The 21316-nt window shown below is 40.6% G+C and overlaps 1 protein-coding gene across 3 annotated transcripts in view; it reads left to right on the forward strand.

The window, feature by feature from the left end:
* Window positions 1-21316, forward strand: part of ANO10 (anoctamin 10) — a 240035-nt gene that overhangs the window by 155533 nt on the left and 63186 nt on the right. For 2 of the 3 annotated variants that reach the window (XM_044294674.1, XM_044294675.1), the window contains exon 13: window positions 15206-15242. The exons of the other annotated variant lie outside the window; for it this stretch is intronic. In XM_044294674.1, coding sequence (XP_044150609.1) covers window positions 15206-15242 — 37 coding nt within the window. The remainder of the gene's footprint in view (window positions 1-15205; window positions 15243-21316) is intronic. 3 annotated transcript variants of the gene reach the window in all.

Genomic DNA, 21316 nt, shown 5'->3' on the forward strand with positions numbered 1-21316 from the left:
AGCAGGGGCGGACTGGCTATAGACTTTACAGGGAAATCTCCCAGTAGCCCTATGCCCAGGGGGCCGCCCAAGCCCTCTTCTCTGCTGCGGGCCGCGTACATAACGATCTAATACACTCAGCGGTAATTAACCCTGTGAGAATCAGGTACTCATGTACCCGGCCAGTGACCACACATCTCACCTCCTAAGCCCCCTGCTCCATATCTTAATCGGAGACAGTTGGACTGGAGGAGAGTGAAAATGGCAGCTATTGATGGTCACCACAGAAGCATTTGGGGCAGTATATTGTGCTGCCTTGTGGTATTTGGTTCTGCTAGGACAGTATTTTGCACTATGGTATTGCTGACTTCTTATTGCTGCCTACTTGTGGTGTTCTGTCGGTTTGGACCTGCCTACAACATGGGGTATTTTTTTTTTTTCAGGGTCACTTTTACTTTCCAGTCTGCCCCTGATAAATAGTGCATGTACCTTACTGTACGGGTTATTACAGTTGTGTGTATTTACTGTTTTGTGACCTTTATTTAAAGAGATATTTCTGTTTTGGCAAATAAATGTTCTTTGTATAATGAAAATTTATATGATTTCCCATGTGTTTTCTGGGTCAGTTTCTCGGTTTTCAAGACCTGCCATTTGCTGTCATTCAATAAGAGCTTTTATTATTTACTTCTAGTGGATACATTTCTGTCCTAGTCATAAAAGGATCACACAGGAGCTTGGCTCCGTACAATAGTTATCAGAGCTGTGTCTTCTAGAAAGCCTACATCTGGTTATTCTGTGAGGCAGATGAATGAGCTAGTCAAGATAAAAATGTGCCCAGCCTTTTCATTTTTCATTACTCTACTCATCGGAGACAACTTTCAAAGAGCAGTTGGTGGGGCTCCTTCTCATGGTATTCCAATAAACAGCTTATTTTGCAGGGAGAAGCCTTGGCTAGCCAGGCATTTCCCTTACAGCTGCTCAAGTGAATGAGAGCAGCACTGCAGTAACCAAACTTGACCACTAGACAGTGTATGGAGCTGTGTAGTTCCGGTAGCTCCTGTAAACAGCGGATCGGTGGGAGTCCTAGGAGTCATACGCCATGCCGATCTGATATTGATGACCTATCCTAAGCAAAAAAAAAAAAAGCTTTGGAGACTACATTTGAGGAAATGTAAGGAAGCACACATCTGTATGTCCTTTTCTGTATGAATGTGTGACTGTACATTGTGCCTGATGAAGAGACCTAAGAAGTCTCCAAAGCTTGTTCTTTTCATTTAGCAATTAAAAGGAATTAAGGACTGAGGGCTCTTTATCTTTTCTATCTACTGACTAATGTGGTACAAATATATTTAGAGCATATTTCTATAGAATCGGTGTGCTTGTAATCCAGAAGTCACTCCTTTTGTTCTTAAAGAGGACCTTTCACCACTCCTGACATGTCTGTTTTAATAGCTACATGCATCCCCCATGTAAGTACAATTCTGGAGCATCTAGTCTCATGACTCTATGTTGTGCCATTCCTTTATTATTTATACTAGAAGTTATGAACAAATTGCTAGCAGTCTGCAGTAAGGGTACAAAGGGAAGGTAACCAGTTGGGGGGGGGGCTGTAACATATTTTGTAGGCATTTTTCAATGCCGGGGAGGTGGGTAATATGTCACCTTTAGGATTCTTTGCTTTGTAACTTGCAAATAAGTCAGAATAAGGCAACCCCTGGTTTCCTTGCCATTGCCTGTGCCATGGTGTTAGATCCTGGTAAGCATCTAATGGGTAAATAAAGATCTGAGGGGAAAAAAAAAAAATCTGCATTTTAACTCTGTTACTTTTTACAGTCCCTAACACTCCAATATCCTCCTCGACCTCCTTAGCTCTCCCCAACTTGTGCTTACCACAAGGGTGGACTGTACATAGACCCTAAAGGGGAAATTCCACTACAGGACCACTGTTCTGTGCACTCCCTGAAGTTTAAACAGCAGAGGTGCAGGTTTTTGGAGACGGGAGCAATGATGTACAAGGAGCCTGGTGCTGTCAAATCATAATAGGAGGTACTAGGTTGTGTAAGAGACGGAACGATGGTACACTGAATGGTGCGACCTTGTCCACAGTGTACTGGAATCCTCATTAGCATAAACATGAAAAGATAAATTTTCCCATATTCAAGGAATGGATTTTTACAAAGAAAGGTATGTTATTTGTACGCAGAACCGTCAAGCCATAGGTGCTTAGATGGGAAGTTATTTTTGAGGTGACCGACTACCTTTAAGAACATCTATTCAGCCATAAAAGACAGGTTAATATATGGCAAATAGTATTTTATGGGACCTTGAGGGTATGATCAGGGGCAAACTAGAAACTTAAAGTGGCCCGGGAAAAAAACCTAAAAGTGGGCTCATGTTGTAGGTTGTCCAAACTGACAGAAGGTAGAGTAAAACAAGTAGGTACAGCAGAAGTAGGCGGGGTCAGCAATACCATAGTGGAGAACAAAGTACCGCCCTAGCAGAACCAAATTCCACTGTGCAGCACAAAATACTGCTGTCCTACCACAGTATTCAACTGTATCGCCATCCTTTGGCCAGATGCATAAGAAAGCATCAGAACGTTATGTACCTAGAGGAGGGCTTGGGCGGTCCCCCTCCTAAGCTTCAGCCCAGCGGGAAATTTCCCTGTAGGGTCTATAGCAAATTCACCCTTGGGTATGAGGCTGATTTTCTCTTGAAACTTTTGTGTTGAACTGATCGATAACTGGTTTTAAACAGCAGCCTGAGGGGTGTTGTGAAATATTTATTCATAACATTCCAGGTTACAAGGAAGGACCTGACAGAGCAGTTTAATGCCAAAATGCCCAAGGGATTATGGCTACGTCTGTAAATATTAATTACATAATGACTCCGAGTTACATAAAAGCTGTCATACAAGAGAACAGACTGCCAAGTGATGTGAAATCGGCCATGCTGTCAAACCTTTGCAGTGGTTTGCTAAATATCCATTGTCCTAAGTGTGGGAATTGAATGGGAGCTGATTTATATTTTTTTCTTCGATTATACAATTGTGAGATGATACAGTACGCTATGTTTGCTTAGTATTTAGTGATCTGTCTATAATCAGTTAAATAATACAGTAGTTAAATGTATATTATTTTATGAGCAGGAAACCAGAGAATATAGCAAACTGAACTGGGGTAAAAATAGCTCAGTACATGAATTGGGCATTAGAAGGTTTCCAGACCCTATATTCCTTGCCACATTCCACATTCCACCTTTTATTTGTTCTTTTTCGTATTTTTTGTCCATCTCACGGAGCGGATTCTCAGTTTAAATCTTCAACTGCCACCTACGGAGACTCTTTGTAATCCCTCTCCTCTATCTGTAATTGATAAAGGTCCTCTATTAATTCTGAATGATTTAATAGAATACATTTTAAATGTAGGTAACCAAATGCGGACTCTTACATTTTGTATTGAGTACTGATCAACTAAGGCTGGGTTCACATCACATTTTTCCCATTCATTCAAAGTATACAAAAAAGGTATACGTTAAACGGATGCCTCAGACTGATGCCATGTAGTGATATCAGTTCAGCATAGCGTTCCATTCTTAACAAAAAGGAAGCATAAAACGTGATGTGAACCCACCCTAAGATACTGTATCCCTAAAAACCGAGGAGATGTCAAATAGAAGAGGCACATATACTAGTATTCGCATTAGCTGAAGTGTTTATTGCTGTTTCCACTGCACTGGAATTCTTCCAACAAATTCAGGGCCAGATTTAAAAGGGTGTTCATGGGCTGCCATGCAGTATCATGGAATATTTTCTGTATGCTGGCACAGTTACAGTAGGGAATGGTTTTACACTAGAAAGCAAGTGCAACATTTCAAGGGCACAGAGTTTTATGTACACCATATGGATAAAAGTATTGGGACCATTCACTTAATCATTGAATTCAGGTGTTTTATTCCATCGCATTGCCACATATGTGTAAAATCCAGCACCTAAAATCATGTGTGAAAGAATGGCTCGTTCTAAAAAGCATTGTAGGATAGGATTCCATCGTTACAAGTCATTTCATGACATTTTTCCCTCCTAGATACTCAACTGTTAGTCGCATTATTGCAAAGTTAACATAAGTTAACATTAACATCAGCGCAAAACCTGTGTGCTTGAAGTTTCATGCCATGGCCAAGCAGCAGCATGCAAGCCTTACATTACCAAGCCACTGCCACTGGACTCTGGAGCAGTGGAAACGTGTTATGTGGAGTGACAAATCACACTTCTCTATCTGGCAGTCTGACGAACAAGTCTGGGTTTGGGCATTGTGCCAACTGTATGGTGGAGGAAGGTTAATGCTATGGGGTTGTTTTTCAGGGGTTGGCCTACGCCCCTTAGTTCCAGTGAAAGGAACTCTTAATACTACAGCATGCCAAGACAATTTAGACAATTTCCACATCCATCTTTGTGGGGATAGTTTGGGGAAGGTCATTTTCTGTTCCAGTATGACTGTGCCCTAAAACACAAAGTGAGGATGAGTTTAGTTCGGTAGAACTTAAAGGCTATGTACACCTTTGGAGGCAATTTTTGTTTGATTGCATTTTACTAATTTTTCACTTAAAATCATATTTTCAATTGTCCTTTATTAAAAATATTGAGCCGTTCTGTTACAAAGGGTTAACTGTTTTTCTAACTGTGTGACTGGTACTTTCACTTTGTGCCCATCATCTAATAACCCTTATCTGTAAACTACTAAGAGGTCATAAACAGAGATAAGGAATCCGCCTGCTCCCCAACTGATGAAAAAGAGAGAAAATTCACAGGCTGCTACTAGACCATCTCAGCTATGTACAGAAAAAAGGACTCCATATTTTTAATAAAGACAATTGAAAAAAAGATTTTTAGTGCAAAATGAGTACAATGCAATAATTAACAAAAATGCCCTCAAAGGTGTACATAGCCTTTAACTGGCCCACGCAGACCCCCAAGCTCAAGCCCAACACCTTTGGGGTGAACTAGAACAGAGATTGCATGCCATTGCCTCTCATGCAATGTCAAATGCTGTTCTGGATAGATGGGAAAAAATTCCCACAGACGTACTCTAAATCTTGTGGGAAAAACCCTCCTAGAAGAGTAGAAACTGTTTTAGCTGCAGAGGGAGGATCAACTCCATATTAATGCCTATGAATTTAAAATGTGTTTTCATGAAAGCACCTGTAGGCCCCCCAATACTGTTGTCCATATAGTGTATGTTGTGTATTACTGAAAACTGTATTTTTCATATAGTGTTTTTAAAATGTTCCTCAAGGAACATTATAGGGCAGATATTGAGAAGAAAAACTAAAAATGTATCAAAGGATTAGCACACCCAATACATGATTATAATAACATATTGCTTTATTGCAGTTTATTATGAGAAATATATTTTTCTGGTTTAACTACAACAGAATTTGCTTAACTGCTTAATGACTTCCTTCTATAACAGAGCTATGACACGGAAACCGATCAGTGGTAATGCTGACCATTGACATTTAACCCCTCAGATGCTGTATTTAAATGTGACTACAGTGTCAGAGAAAGCTAAAACCCAGAAGCGCACGCCTCCGGGTCAGGCACGCTTTCCCCCAGTTGAGATCTGGGTAAGTGCCCTGTTCTAATAATGGTCTGAAGCCTGTACTAAGCTTCTTGGCTCATTATTAGTATATACAAGTTCAGGTCAGCAGGTGGCAGCACTGAACTGGGATATAGGAATTTCTTTACAGAATAATGGATCAAAATCCATTATTCTGTACAAGTTGCAATCTGATGACTGCAAATTGTGGTTCACTTAGGGACCTACTGGCGTTTTTTTTAATGACTTTATCGCCCCCAAAAATGTTATAAAAATTGATCAAATGGTCATACACATCCCAAAATGGAATTATCAAAAACTACAGATCGTCCAGCAAAACAATTAGCCCCCCACATCTCTGTAGAAATCACTATAAAAAAAACAAGTTATGGGGGTCAAAATATGGCAGTAAAAAGAAAAACATTATGTTTTCTAAAGTTTTCAGTATTAAAATTTCTAAAAACCATACAAATGTGGTAACGCCAGATTCATGCTGACATCGAGAATGAAGATCACAAGTCGGTTTTACTGTAAAACTGTGGCAAAATAGCTTTTTTGTTTTTTTATTTCATCCCGCTTCCTACTACATTTTATACAAAAATAAATAGTGGCATTAGAAAGTACAAATTGTCTTGCAAAAAACAAGCACTCATATGGCTATGTGAAGGAAAAATTAAAAAGGTATCAAAGGTGAAGGAAGCTTTTCACACACTTGGAAATGATATACGGGAGGTTGCATCAACAGTTTCATTCTCTGCAGTTTTTCCTGTGCATAACCTTAAGCATGACAGGAAGATGCCCATTAAGGAATTCAATGTATGGCTTGGTGAATGGTGTCTGAACCAAGGGTTTGGCTTTGTGTCTCATGTTAGCTCTCGTTGGAATGGAAAAGAACTGTACAAGAAAGATGGTTTGCATCTTTCTCTCAAGGGAACGAATTTTCTCAGTGAACAGTTCAAAGTATTTGCTAAGGAGCATTTAAACTAGGAAAGGGGGGCAAAAGAGTGATAATCCAGCAGTCCGACTGCCCCCCGGAACAATGCCAGAAGATGCCAGTAGCACATAGGTTAAGAAATGACAAGCTCAGAGTCTTGTCTACAAATGCTCGCAGTTTAGGGAATAAGATCAATGAACTTGAGTCTCTAATGGCATCTGAGAATATAGATTTAGTGGCTGTTACTGAGACATGGTTCAATGGGAGTAATGAGGTTTCTCTCTCTATATAGGAAAGACAGAGAAGGCAAGAAAGGGGGAGGGGTGGCCCTGTTTGTGAAAGATAGCATAAAATCTAATTTAATGCAAGTTAGCAAGACCAATTTAGAGTCAGTTTGGGTTACCTTGCAGCTTGAGAATCATAAGGTAACTTGTGTAGGTGTGATATATAGACCACCTAGCCAAGTCAAAGAATTAGATGATCTACTATTCGAGGAAATAGCTAAAATTACATTGAATGGGGACGTTATCATTATGGGAGACTTTAATCTTCCTGATGTAAACTGGAAAACCAAGATAGCTAGTTCTGCCAGGAGTACAGATATTCTAAATTCCCTACTGGGATTATCTCTACAGCAAGTAGTTGAGGAGCCAACCCGGAAGGAGGCCATTTTAGATTTAGTATTCACAAATGGGAATTTGGTATCTGATATTACTGTTGGGGAAAGCTTGGTATCTAGTGATCACCAGTGTGGTTTACTATAAGTACAGTGACTGAGTAACACCACACAAAAACAAAAGTTTTAGATTTTAGAAAAACTGACTTTTCTAAAATTAGATTAGTGCTATTCGAGTCCCTATCAGATTGGAACAGTTTCAATGTAGTCCAGGAGAAATGGGACTACTTAAAAGTGGCACTATTGAAGGCAACAGATAATTGCATTAGGCTCGTCAGTAAAAGCAAAAATAGGAAGAGACCACTGTGGTACTCAGCAGAAGTGGCCAAAATCGAAAAGAAAAAGATAGCATTTAGTAATTATTAAAAACAAACAAAAAAAAAAAACGAGGATGACAGGCAAATTTATAAGATTAGGCAGAGAGAGGCCAAACAAGTTATAAGAGCTTCTAAAGCACATGCAGAAGAGAAATTAGCTCAGTCAGTGAAAAAATTCGAAAAGACATTCTTCAGATACATAAATGAAAAAAGGAAACTAAAACAAGGAATTGCCAAATTGAAAGTTTTTACAAAGGAAAATGAAGGAAAAGGACCTCAGTTAGGAAGGAAGACTAATGAATCTTTTGATGCATGTGTGTTTACAGAGGAAGAGGTTCTAAGTCAGCTGTCTAAAATTAATGCAAATAAGTCACAGTGGCCTTATGGGATACACCCAAAGCTATTAAAAGAACTTAGTAGTGAACTAGCAAAACCATTAACAGATTTATCAATCACTGGCAACAGGAGTCGTCCCAGAAGATTGGGCACAACATTTGCTAATTTCCATTCACAAGAAAGGTAGTAGGGAGGAATCGGGCAACTATAGGCCAGTAAGCCTGACATCAATAGTGGGGAAATTAATGGAAAGACCATTTGCAGTCACCATTTGCAGTCACCATGGTCTTGTTCCCAGTGGGGTACCTCAGGGATCTGTTCTGGGACCCATATTGTTTAATATCTTTATCAGCGAAATTGCATAAGGCCTCAATGGTAAGGTGGGTCTTTTTGCTGATGACACAAAGATTTGTAACAGGGTTGATGGTCCTGGAGGGATACACCAAATGGAAAAGGATTTAGGAAAACTAGAGGAATGGTCAAAAATCTGGCAACTAAAATGTAATGTTGATAAGTGCAAGATAATGCACCTGGGGCGTAAAAACCCAAGAGCAGAATATAATATCAGTGATACATTCCTAACCTCAGTATCCGAGGAAAGGGATTTAGGGGTCATTATTTCAGAAGTCTTAAAGGTATGCAGGCCATGTCATAGAGCAGCAGGTAATGCTAGCAGAATGCTTGGGTGTATAGGGAGAGGCATTACCAGTAGAAAGTGGGAGGTGCTCATGCCGCTCTACAGAGCACTAGTGAGACCTCATTTGGAGTATTGTGCTCAGTACTGGAGACCATATCTCCAGAAGGATATTGATACTTTGGAGAGAGTTCAGAGAAGAGCTACTAAACTAGTACATGGATTGCAGAATAAAACTTACCAGGAAAGATTGACGGACCTTAACCTGTATAGCTTGGAAGAAAGACGAGACAGAGGGGATATGATACAAACTTTTAAATACATAAAGGGAATCAACAAGGTAAAGAAGATAAACTGCTACAAGAGGACATAGTTTCAAATTAGAGGGGCAAAGGTTAAAAGTAATATCATGAAGTATTACTTTACTGAGAGAGTAGTGGATGCATGGAATAGCCTTCCTGCAGAAGTAGTAGCTGCAAATACAGTGAAGGCGTTTAAGCATGCATGGGATAGGCATAAGGTCATCCCTCATATAAGATAGGGCCAGGGGCTATTCATAGTATTCAGTATATTGGGCAGACTAGATGGGCTAAATGGTTCTTATCTGCCGACACATTCTATGTTTCTAGGTTTCAGGAAGGCAGGGACGGGAAAAACGAAAATGCAAAAACTGAAAATTGCTGCTTCTCAACTCTGTTACATTGAATTCTTTTGTTTTGTGCAGCTGGGTCATGTGATATCTACCCCACCAGTTTAGAACTTTCTTTCTCTCTTGTGTGGCTGACTTCCTGTGAACTACAACGATTGTACCATCATCTATCAAATCCTTCCTGCCGGCTCACGGATCTCCTCCTTTTTCTTTTGTATATCCATGTGCTGATGAAGATATAAGAGCAGAAGTGCTGTGATATAAAATGTGGATCCTTACAGTGACTTGCTGCGGTTATACAATCCCCTCACTCACACTAGGCTTATGTTGGACGCTCCGATCAAAAGGCGTTTGTTAGGAAGGAAGTTTTCCTTCCAAGCAATCGCCTGCTCACTAGTGGAGGAGACTGCTGCTATTACATGGAGCAATCTCCTTCTCAGTATGCGGATGAGCGATCCTGCCCCCCCCCACTGAATCACTATCTTCCGGTAGCAGATCGTGATCACACAGCACGATCGGCCGCCAGCAACCGATAATTTTTTTAACCTGCTGAAAGATTCCTATTGCTAATGAACAAGCGTTTGCTCGTTCTTGGGGAAACCGGTGGCAGTATTACACTGCCAGATCATTGCTAGTTAGCAATGATCTGAACGATTATCTGTGGGTGTAATATAAGCTTCATGTGTGTGTGCTTAGTGCAGAATCTCCTGTGTATGTTGTGATAAGCAGCTTCACATAGCTCTCAACAACCTCCTGTCTATACTATTTTTGTGTGCTTTGTGCGGAATCTCCTATGTATGTTGTGATGAGCAGGTTTACACAGCTTCCCCTGCTTATACTATCTGTGTCTGCTTTGTGCAGTATCTCCTGTGTATGTTGTGATGAGCAGCTGCACACTGCTTTCCCCTGCCTCCTGCCTATACTATCTGTGTCTGCTTTGTGCAGAATCTCCTGTGTATGTTGTGATGAGCAGCTGCACACTGCTTTCCCCTGCCTCCTGCTTATACTATCTGTGTCTGCTTTGTGCAGAATCTCCTGTGTATGTTGTGATGAGCAGCTGCACACTGCTTTCCCCTGCCTCCTGCTTATACTATCTGTGTCTGCTTTGTGCAGAATCTCCTGTGTATGTTGTGATGAGCAGCTGCACACTGCTTTCCCCTGCCTCCTGCTTATACTATCTGTGTCTGCTTTGTGCAGAATCTCCTGTGTATGTTGTGATGAGCAGCTGCACTCTGCTTTCCCCTGCCTCCTGCTTATACTATCTGTGTCTGCTTTGTGCAGAATCTCCTGTGTATGTTGTGATGAGCAGCTGCACTCTGCTTTCCCCTGCCTCCTGCTTATACTATCTGTGTCTGCTTTGTGCAGAATCTCCTGTGTATGTTGTGATGAGCAGCTGCACTCTGCTTTCCCCTGCCTCCTGCTTATACTATCTGTGTCTGCTTTGTGCAGAATCTCCTGTGTATGTTGTGATGAGCAGCTGCACTCTGCTTTCCCCTGCCTCCTGCTTATACTATCTGTGTCTGCTTTGTGCAGAATCTCCTGTGTATGTTGTGATGAGCAGCTGCACTCTGCTTTCCCCTGCCTCCTGTGTGTAAGAGTTGACAGGGGTAAACAATAACAAGAAGGATACAATGGAGACAGGCTGAAACCGCATCACATAGGAATACACTAAAACTCTGCAGTGTGAGTTGGGGAACCTAAGTTCTGTGTCACAGACCTTTCACTTATTACACTTAGAAGATGCGCAGATCACCTGATGAACGAGCAAAACGCTTGTTCATTGTGTTAAACAATCATTCATGTGGACGCCTAAATTATTGTTTCTGGGCAGCAGATGGTGTTGTTTAAACAGCACTCTGCTGCCTAGATATAATGCAGCTGTATGAGGAGGAGCGATAGTAGTAGCCATTGCTCGTTCTCACACTATAAAGGTGATCTCTGCATGTAAAGGTGGCACTTCACCTCCACTAATGTGAGGGCACTTGTTGGTAACAAAAGCTTCTTTCCTGACAATTGTGTGCATGTAAATGCAGCATTAGGACCATGAGTCCAGATAACATTTTAAGCAGGTTATTTCACACACAGTAATTAAAGCTAATGTCTCATAAGGTATTGTAGATTACGCTTTATGTAGATCTTGTGCTGCCCTAATATTACATCCTTTTTAATGACTTGACACCCATCAAATCTGCTATTAAAATATAATCTTGGTAAATGAACACTACTTTAAAAGCGCTAGTATTAGACTAACCAAAAAAGTGAAGCAAAAGGAAAATGTTGACTGAAAAGGGTCACGATGACTGATCACTTTAGAATGCATGTTGCTGTTCAGAAGTGACCTGAGAGATATTTTAGTTGATTCACATGTCTTCCTGAAATTCCCAAGAGGACAGCATATTACGTATGTATTACAGCTTTAGGCTTAAACGGGTTGTGTTACTTCAGCAAGTGGCATTTAGCATGTAGAGAAAGTTAATATAAGCCACTTATTAATGTATTGTTATTATCCATATTGTCTCCTTTGCTGGATGGATTCATTATTACATTATACACTGCTTGTTTCCATGGTTACAGCCACCCTGCAATCCATCACCGGTGGCCGTGCTTGCACACTATAGGAAAAATTGCCAGCCTCTCTGGAGGTCGGGACCGGGGGAGCTCACATAGGCTGGTGCTTTTTTCTATAGTATGCAAGCACGACCACTGCTGCTGGATTGCAGGGGGTTTGTAGCCATGGAAACGAGCAATGTATAATGTGATAGAAAAATGAATCCAGCCAACAATGGAAGCAATATGGACACTATACATTAGTAAGTGCCTTGTATTAACTTTCTCTACCTAATAAATGCTATTTGCTGAAGTGACACAAACCCTTTAAGGGAATGTGTCATCAGAAAACAATCTATTTTTTTTTTATTTCAAGTTTTTATATTTTTTGGTGATGTTATTTTACTTTTCCCAGTCAATATCTATATTTAAAAGAAATGATTGAAAACCTGCAATTTTCTCTGTGGCCCCTGAGCATCGTAATAGATCAGCAGCTGCCATTTCAGTATCATCACAGGCAGAATCACAATGAGAGGTAATTCATATATATTGATAACATAGGCTCACATCATTCACAGTAGGTAATGGACACAGCTCACCTTCCCCTCCCTTCCAGCACATTGACCTCTACAAAGGTCCGAGAACATGGCCCCAACACTCTACCATAGGAATCAGTGAATATCTCCTGTCTACAAGTATCTGTTGTCCAGGTCCATGTGGCTGTTGTAAAACATATCTCTGAATGCTGTTAACAGTCGCTGCTCACGTAATCAGATACAGGCAAAAAAATAATAATTGACAAACAGAAAATAAAAACAGATTAGAAAAAAAGAGTATCTATCAATACCTGATTTTATTTAGCTAAAAAGTCTCCATTTTGTTGTCAGTGGATGTCAGCTCCTTAAAAGGGTTCTGCAGTTTTTCTTTCTGCTGATCTATCCTCTGGTTGGATCATCAGCATATGATCGGCGGGGGTTCCAGGTGTGGGACCCCCGCCGATCAGATACTGATGATCCATCCAGAGGATAGACCATCAGAAGGAAAAAACGGCAGAACCACTCTAATATTGGTCACACGCTGTATTTAATTGAATATCCAGGCTCATATATTGTGAGTAGTGATGTCTGTATTCCTGCACTATTAGTGCAATTTGTGTAACAAGCGGGAGACATTCCTCAGAGCTGGCCATGTGCATTTTGTCTCTGATTACTTAAACATTATTTTATTTGACATAGAAGTATGAAAAGCGTAACTTGAAATGATTGGTCCTTAGTGCAAAATCCGTAAGTGCCATCCCTTCCCCCAAGCTATTACCTGCCACTTATTGTACTGCTGTCCTGTTGAGGCAGAACAGTCTTTGGTTCCCCTAAGGTGTGACCTGTACATACTTTTTAGTTACCCTCATTCAGTGACCAGGGTCTTTTTTTTAACAACGTAGTTTCTCACTTCTTTCTCTCTGGTAAGCTTGTCCTTCACATAGAGAGCCACAGACAATTCATAGATACAGATTATCAATATGGTTATGAAGAAATAATTTCTACATTATAGGCTATGTACAAACCGGATTCCCAAAAAGTTGGGACACTATACAAATCGTGAATAAAAACTGAATGCAATGATGTGGAGATGGCAAATGTCAATATTTTATTTGTAATAGAACGTAGATGACAGATCAAACAGATTAATCCGAGTAAATATATCATTTTAAAAGAAAAATACGTTGATTCAAAATTTCACGGTGTAAACAAATCCCAAAAAAGTTGGGACAAGTAGCAATAAGAGGCTGGAAAAAGTAAATTTTAGCATAACGAAGAGCTGGAAGACCAATTAACACTAATTAGGTCAATTGGCAACATGATTTGGTATAAAAAGAGCTGCAGTGTCTCTCAGAAGCCAAGATGGGTAGAGGATCACCAATTCCCACAATGTTGCGCAGAAAGATAGTGGAGCAATATCAGAAAGGTGTTACCCAGCGAAAAATTGCAAAGACTTTGCATCTATCATTATCAACTGTGCGTAACATCATCCGAAGATTCAGAGAATCTGGAACAATCTCTGTGCGTAAGGGTCAAGGCCGTAAAACCATACTGGATGCCCGTGATCTCCGGGCCCTTAAACGACACTGCACCACAAACAGGAATGCTACTGTAAAGGAAATCACAGAGTGGGCTCAGGAATACTTCCAGAAACCATTGTCAGTGAACACAATCCACCGTGCCATCCGCCGTTGCCAGCTGAAACTCTACAGTGCAAAGAAGAAGCCATTTCTAAGCAAGATCCACAAGCTCAGGTGTTTTCACTGGGCCAGGGATAATTTAAAATGGAGTGTGGCAAAATGAAAGACTGTTCTGTGGTCAGACGAGTCACGATTCAAAGTTCTTTTTGGAAATCTGGGACGCCATGTCATCCAGACCAAAGAGGACAAGGACAACCCAAGTTGTTATCAACGCTCAGTTCAGAAGCCTGCATCTCTGATGGTATGGGTTGCATGAGTACGTGTGGCATGGGCAGCTTGCATGTCTGGAAAGGCACCATCAATGCAGAAAAATATATTCAGGTTCTAGAACAACATATGCTCCCATCCAGACGTCATCTCTTTCAGGGAAGACCCTACATTTTTCAACAAGATAATGCCAGACCTCATTCTGCATCAATCACAACATCATGGCTGCATAGGCGAAGGATCCGGGTACTGAAATGGCCAGTCTGCAGTCCAGATCTTTCACCTATAGAGATCATTTGGCGCATCATAAAGAGGAAGGTGCAACAAAGAAGGCCCAAGACGATTGAACAGTTAGAGGCCTGTATTAGACAAGACTGGGAGAGCATTCCTATTTCTAAACTTGAGAAACTGGTCTCCTCGGTCCCCAGACATCTGTTGAGTGTTGTAAGAAGAAGGGGAGATGCTACACAGTGATGAAAATGGCCTTGTCCCAACTTTTGGGGGATTTGTTGACACCATGAAATTCTGATTCAACATATTTTTCCCTTAAAATGGTAAATTTTCTCAGCTTAAACTTTTGTTCCGTGATTTATGTTCTATTCTGAATAAAATATTAGAAGTTGGCACCTCCATTACATTCAGTATTTATTCACGATTTGTATATTGTCCCAACTTTTTTGGAATCCGGTTTGTACATAGTGTGCTATGATGATTGCCAAAAGGCCTTGGACACGTTTGCACTGATTTTTGTATTCATTTTTTTTTTGTCTATTTTCTTTTTAAATGTACAATTGAGCACAGTTGGCCCGGTGGTTAGCACTGGTGACTTGCAGCTTTGGTATTCTGGAATCAAATCCGGCTGTAGGAAACATCTGCATGGAGTTTGTATGTTCTCCCCATGTTTGCGTGGGTTTCCTCTGGGTACATCAGTTTCGTCCCACACACCGTAGGCATACTAATAAGGAATCTAGATTATGAGCCCCACTGGAGACAGTAAGTGATGACAGTGTCTGTTAAGTGCTGTGGAATATGTCAACGCTATATAAACTTTCTAAGTAGTCTTCATTAAAATTCTACCATTTTGCTTGTGCAGAGTATGTGTAGTCCTTCACCCTACAGTTGCAAGAAAAGTAAGTGAACTCTTTGGAATTACCTGGATTTCTACATGTATTACTAATAAAATGCGGTCTTATTTTTTTCTAATGGTGGATTTAGACACCCAGATAATCGGGCAGGTTATCATCATACCCGACAATATCCCAGTGTAAAAGTGCAACAGCTCTTCCAATAAACCTTCATCAGGTGAAAACTGTCATTCGTGCAGGCACCTAAATTATCGTTTCTGGGCAGAAGATCGTTCTGTCTAAACAGCGATCTGCTGCCAGAAACAATGCAGCTGTAGGAGGATGAGTGATCTCAATAGCAATCCCTCATCCTTATACTATGGAGGTGATCACTGTATGTAAATGCAAAGCCTCACCCCACTGAACGAGCAGAACGCTTCCTTCCCAACAATCTGCTGCTTATCGGCCCATCTAAATGCACCTATAGTCACAATTATAGAGAGATGCAATGCAACTAAACTGATATTGTTTACTCAATAATGGATTAAAGATGTACATTTATTTGCTAGAAAACTAGCACTACATAATGAATATACAAACAAGGAGAGGGACATCAATGAAATAATAAGAAGAGAGGAGAGAGCAATACAAATACTTGAAGATCTACAAAAAGAACATAGTAGAGAATATCAAAAACTAGTCTCCCCCTTCAGCACATTAACTCCCAATCAAAATTCGCCCCTTATGCTAATATATAATCCTTTGTGGATTTGGTGACAAGGGACCTTCAGAAAATAAAAATAAAAAAAGATCAAATAGGACATAATTTGACAAAACAAGAGAGGGCATGTATGAATTTGTGAACAATAATGAACTGGAGATCAAGCCCTCAGATAAGGGTGGTAATGTCGTACTATTTGACAAAATGGACTATAAAGAGATGGTAATGACACTACTACAAGACACAAGTACGTACAAACCGTTGATAGAAAATCCAACGGAAAAATTCACTAAGGAACTGAAAACCATTTTAATGTCGGCAAAGGAAAGAAACCTAATAACAAAAGAAGAATATAAAGTCCTCTTCAACCCCAGACCAACGACAGCAACTTTCTATGCTATTTCGAAAGTCCATAAAAAACTATACCCAATCCCAGGAAAACCAATTGTTTTGGGCAGTCCGAGTTTGTGTGAGGGGATCAGCAGTTATGTTTATCAGATGATCTCCCCATTTGTACCTGACCTCTCATCTTATTTAAAAGACACAAAAGACACTCTGGTCAGGTCCCAGGCCATACAAGTGTATAGGAAAGCCACCTCAACCAATAACCTTCTTCACTGGGAGAGCTACCACCCACTGGCCTTGAAGAATGGTATTTTAATTGTGTGTGTCTATAATTGTGACTTGGATAACAATCAGACCACATGTTAGTTTTCAGCATAGAGATCCAGATAATTCCAAAGGGTTAACTTAGTTCTTGAATCTGTAGCTGCTGGTGACCAAAATTGGTCAGAGCGCTGCTCTGTATCTTTGTTTTCCCCTTTCTTCTCCTAGTGTTATAAATAACAGCAGGGAGGGAGAGAATGTTGTAAATATTAGATGTATGTGGAGAGGGGAGAAAGCATCCAAGAAAGGCAGCCAACACAGGCTGTAGACAACAGTTTGCAGGGGAAGACAGCAGCATCCTGGACACACACATCTGGCAAGCATTACTGGGAGGAAGGTTGCCACCTGAATATCAGGATGTCTAAAAATTAATAAAATAATAGATATTAAATACTTAAATGTAGTGTAACCATTTTTACAAAAGCTAACTACTAACATTTAAAAATAACAAAAGTGTCTCTAGCCATAAATGCTCTGTTCACATCTGTGTTTTAACTTACACATTTCCAATCAAGCTGTCCAGAATTTCTGATGGCAAGAGTAGAACAGTCTGCAGAGCATTTCTTTGTGGTCAAAAATAGAGCTTAAAGGGGTTGTGCAGGCGATATACGGCACCCAAACCGATCAGCTGTTTGAAGAGAAGGCGGAGCTCCATGCGAACACTGCTTTGTGTTTACATTGCCAGTAGTCTCCCTTGCAGCGGTGGCGTAGTGTAATGATAAGTACCAGTGCCAGGTAAATGACCCCCGCCGCTGAGATACTAATGACTAGTGTTGAGCGAAGCAAGCTTTGGATCATAGATCCCAAGTCGCTTCAGTTAAAGCTTCATTTGAATGCTATACGGAGATCCATCTCCATACAGCCTCCAAATATATGGGCTCTGCCGAGGTGAAATTTGTTATCTCCAATGTCCCATGAGACTTCAGTGAATAACTTCGGACTTCGATTTTCAACTTGAAAACCATTTTAAAAATTGAATCCAAAGACTGCTTTGTTACCGAGGTACCAGCCTGTAGAGAAGCCGACTTCAGAATCAGTGATTTGAAGCTCTCTTCGCTCAACCCTACTGATGATCTATGCTGAGGATAGGTCATCAATATAAACTGCCAGAACAACCCCTTTAATTCCAACAGTCAGTAGGGTCCATTAGTGTATGTTTTGGTGTGTTGTAAGGTGAATCTTTCGCACGATTTCTGTTGAAGTCATAACACTAGTGTTAAAGGGGTTGTCCGGGTTCAAAGCCGGGTTCAAAGCTGAACCCGGACATACCTCCATTTTCACCCAGGCAGCCCCTCTGACATGAGCATCGGAGCAGTTGATGCTCCGGTGCTCTCCTTTGCCCTGCGCTATATCGTGCAGGCAAAGGCATTTGAGATCCGGTGACGTATCGGGGCTCTCCATGGGGCTGCCAGGAACCCTGGTGATGTCACTGGCACTGATGGGCAGGATTTAGCGCTGTCCTAGCCAGTGAAACGGCTAGGACAGCGCTAAAGCCCGCCCATCATAGCCGGTGATGTCACCAAACACACTGCCGGGCGGAAGTTTCCGCATGGCCGTGTGTTATTGAAAACAAAAGAGCCCTTGCCCTGCGTGATTTAGCGCAGGGCAATGGAGCACATCGGAGCATGAGATGCTCCGATGCTAGCCTCAGGGGGGGCTCCCTGGGTGAAAATAAGGGTATGTCCGTGTTAAGCTCTGAACCCGGACAACCCCTTTAACAGAGTCTAATACAGAGATGTTTATATCTAAACTGAGCACTAGGATTTCATGCAAAAATGGCAGGTTTATTTTATTGGTTGTTTATTTTATTGGTTGTACTTTTGATAAATGAATTGTGTGGTTCTCCTTTAAAACTGTTGACATCAAAGTTAAAATCAAATAGATGAAGCAGAAATGTCCAGAATGACATTTTGGCCAAATTATTATGTTGAAAACCCCAACAATTCTGTTTGGGAGATTTGTAAGTAAGGACTAAAACCAAAGTGTATGGATAGAATTATAGAAATCCTGAGCACGCTATTTAAAAGCCTGAAGACACAATCAAAAAATAACAGGAAGAAGAGGTGTCATTGAAAACCATATTTAATTGCACTAGGTTCACTATTTAAATATACTGTCTATATATCAAACTGTCAAAATCTTGTACAATCTGTGTTATCTTTGCCTGAGAGTAGGGCGCTAGATATATATGCACCTCTCTCATATATTGATCTTTTAATGTACACGCTTTTCCTTTGATGTATAAACAGTAAATTTATGCTTTCACTCCTGTACCACTTGTTTGATGATGTGTGATAGCTGGGAATGCTTTTGCGGCGCGTCTATATTTGGTTGCAGTTAGACGGCTGGTTCAGACAGAGGGCATAGAATATATGGAAAAGTTTGATGAAATCATGCTGGGATAAAGATATTTGAAGTGGCTCTGTGTTCTTTTTTTGCATCCTCAACCAGCTGTATAGTTCTTGTTCCCATTCTTACATTATCAGTTTCACAGCGCTAGGTACCGTAACATGAAATCCAGAGACATGTAATACAGTAGATGTAAATGGCTAGGTATCCTCCTGCCCAATGTGTTCATATGCGCTTTTTATAGTCCTAATGTATGATTCCCATGGACAAAGTTACATGTTTTAATATTGCACCCAAGGGACAAGACATTTGTGAATTTATTGATAGGAAGCTTCTTTTGTTTTTACACATGTTGAATTAAAAGGCTCTGTGACCAGGATCAACCCTATTAAAATGATACGTTTCTTTCCTTTCTAGGTGCCTGCGTTGTGGAGAAATAAAGACTCTGATTCGTATGCAAATGAGCCATTGGAGCACCAAGAGACAGGCTTATGTGGTTGGAGCACTGCTTCACCGACGCCCCTGGTGCTTCAAACATGTCCCCCTCCCCTTAGATTGACAGCACTAGACTTCTCATCTAGCGCTGAGTTCTTGCTCACTGGTTCGCAAACATGGCATGTGTACCAGGGGCGTCGCTGGAGCGGAGCTCAAGCCGCATAGGCCTGCCTCTTGGTACTGGCTCATTTGCATACAAATAAATGTCTTCATTTCTCCACAATGCTCTTACATATTTGAGTTCATTTATCGTTCTGCAGAGTTGCTTTCAGTATTCTTCAAGTATATTCATTTAGTTGTAAATTGCAAAAATAAAAACATTTCCCGCCAGTATGCAAATTATTAATCCCACATCATTGGCTTCTTATCTTCTCTGCCTCTCCCCCTCCCACTACAATTTGACAGACAATTCTGCGTTTCATCGCCCGTAGTCTGGTAGTCTTGCACATGCGCCCTTTTTTCGTTATGTATCTCAAGGTATACTGCAGTGCTCTTGTTTATCTGACAAATCAGCATTTACTGTGCATGTGTCTGCATCATCAAGGACTACATGGATCAGTGAGACAAGGATTATGCGACTGCGTAATAATCCCAAAGAACTGGGCAGGTGCGAGATTTAGAATGGGTGGGCGTTTCTTATACAGAGCTGGCAGACGCGCCTCAGGAGACAAATGACTCCTCTCATGCTGGCACAGTAAGAAATGAGCATGGGAAATATTTAAAGCATTTGTTTTAATATGCTAGATCAAATTAGGAGGAAATGGAGTTATAGAGCTTATTTGCAAAACACTAGACAATCATACATGAAAATTAAAACGTAAAATATTGATGGCGGGTTCCCTTTAAAGTGTCGCTATTGTTACTCTTTATTGCAGAAATCAGTTTCCACTGAATTAGCTAGCCTTTTGTTGTAAAAAAAAAAAATCCACACCTGTTTCTGTGTAGAAACCGATCCTGATTAGAAAATGATATAGATCTAAGTTTTGATCTGGTCCTGGTCAGGTATCAAGCCAAATGTGTCCCCTGATGAGCCCAGTAATAGCATGGTCGAAACGCATGGGAACGACGACGACGTTGTGAATGGACACGTCATCTTTCGTTTGAACATCTACTCTAACATTTTCTAATCAGGATCGGTTTATAGGTGTTGCTAATTTGCCTATATTCATGATTTACTTCATTTTTCTGCATGTTTATTTTCTGTATTTTTTTTTTTCTTGGTTATTGTGTGCTACTCGTCACTGTCAGCTGGTAAGCTTACGTTAGCTGGTAGCTTATCCCTCAATCAGGGCCATCCTAGGGCGCTCAGGAGGTTCCTGATACGGGATCGCCCCTATCGCCGTTTGCAGAAAGGGTGTAACGGATACTGGGTCAGTTCTAGGGTTAGAACCCCATAGCTTACTATACCTGGTCCACACCTGCCTATTTATGTCCGAGATCATCAATATTAACTCATCTAAGATTTATGGTTTCTTTCCTTATCTCTTTTTTTTGTCTTGTATAATATGGGTTATTTGGGTTTTTTAACGTGTATATAATAAATGCTATTTTTTAAGGACGGTAGTCTGTGACTACTGATTTTCTATATACCACCTTTCTATATTATACCCACAGATGGGTTTTTGTCTGAACTGTGAATCCCTTTTAATGGTCCCCTCCAGGCCTACTGTGCCGATTTATAATTTCAGTTTATCTGATATGGCTGGCTTTTTAAGCACGCAACTTGATAAAAATAAGTGGTTATTGGAAGCTAACGAAATATTTTAAGAAAAGGAATTGTCCTTTCCTAATTCCTCTACTCCTCTATTAAAACAATGTTTAGAGACCTATATAATATTCAAAAGGAGTATTTGAAGTCGTGGTAAGAAATCCATTCTCTAGATAACTATATTAAAAATGCTATAGTTCC

The sequence above is a fragment of the Bufo gargarizans genome, chromosome 5, assembly GCF_014858855.1.
Source record: "Bufo gargarizans isolate SCDJY-AF-19 chromosome 5, ASM1485885v1, whole genome shotgun sequence".
Lineage (NCBI taxonomy): Eukaryota > Metazoa > Chordata > Amphibia > Anura > Bufonidae > Bufo > Bufo gargarizans.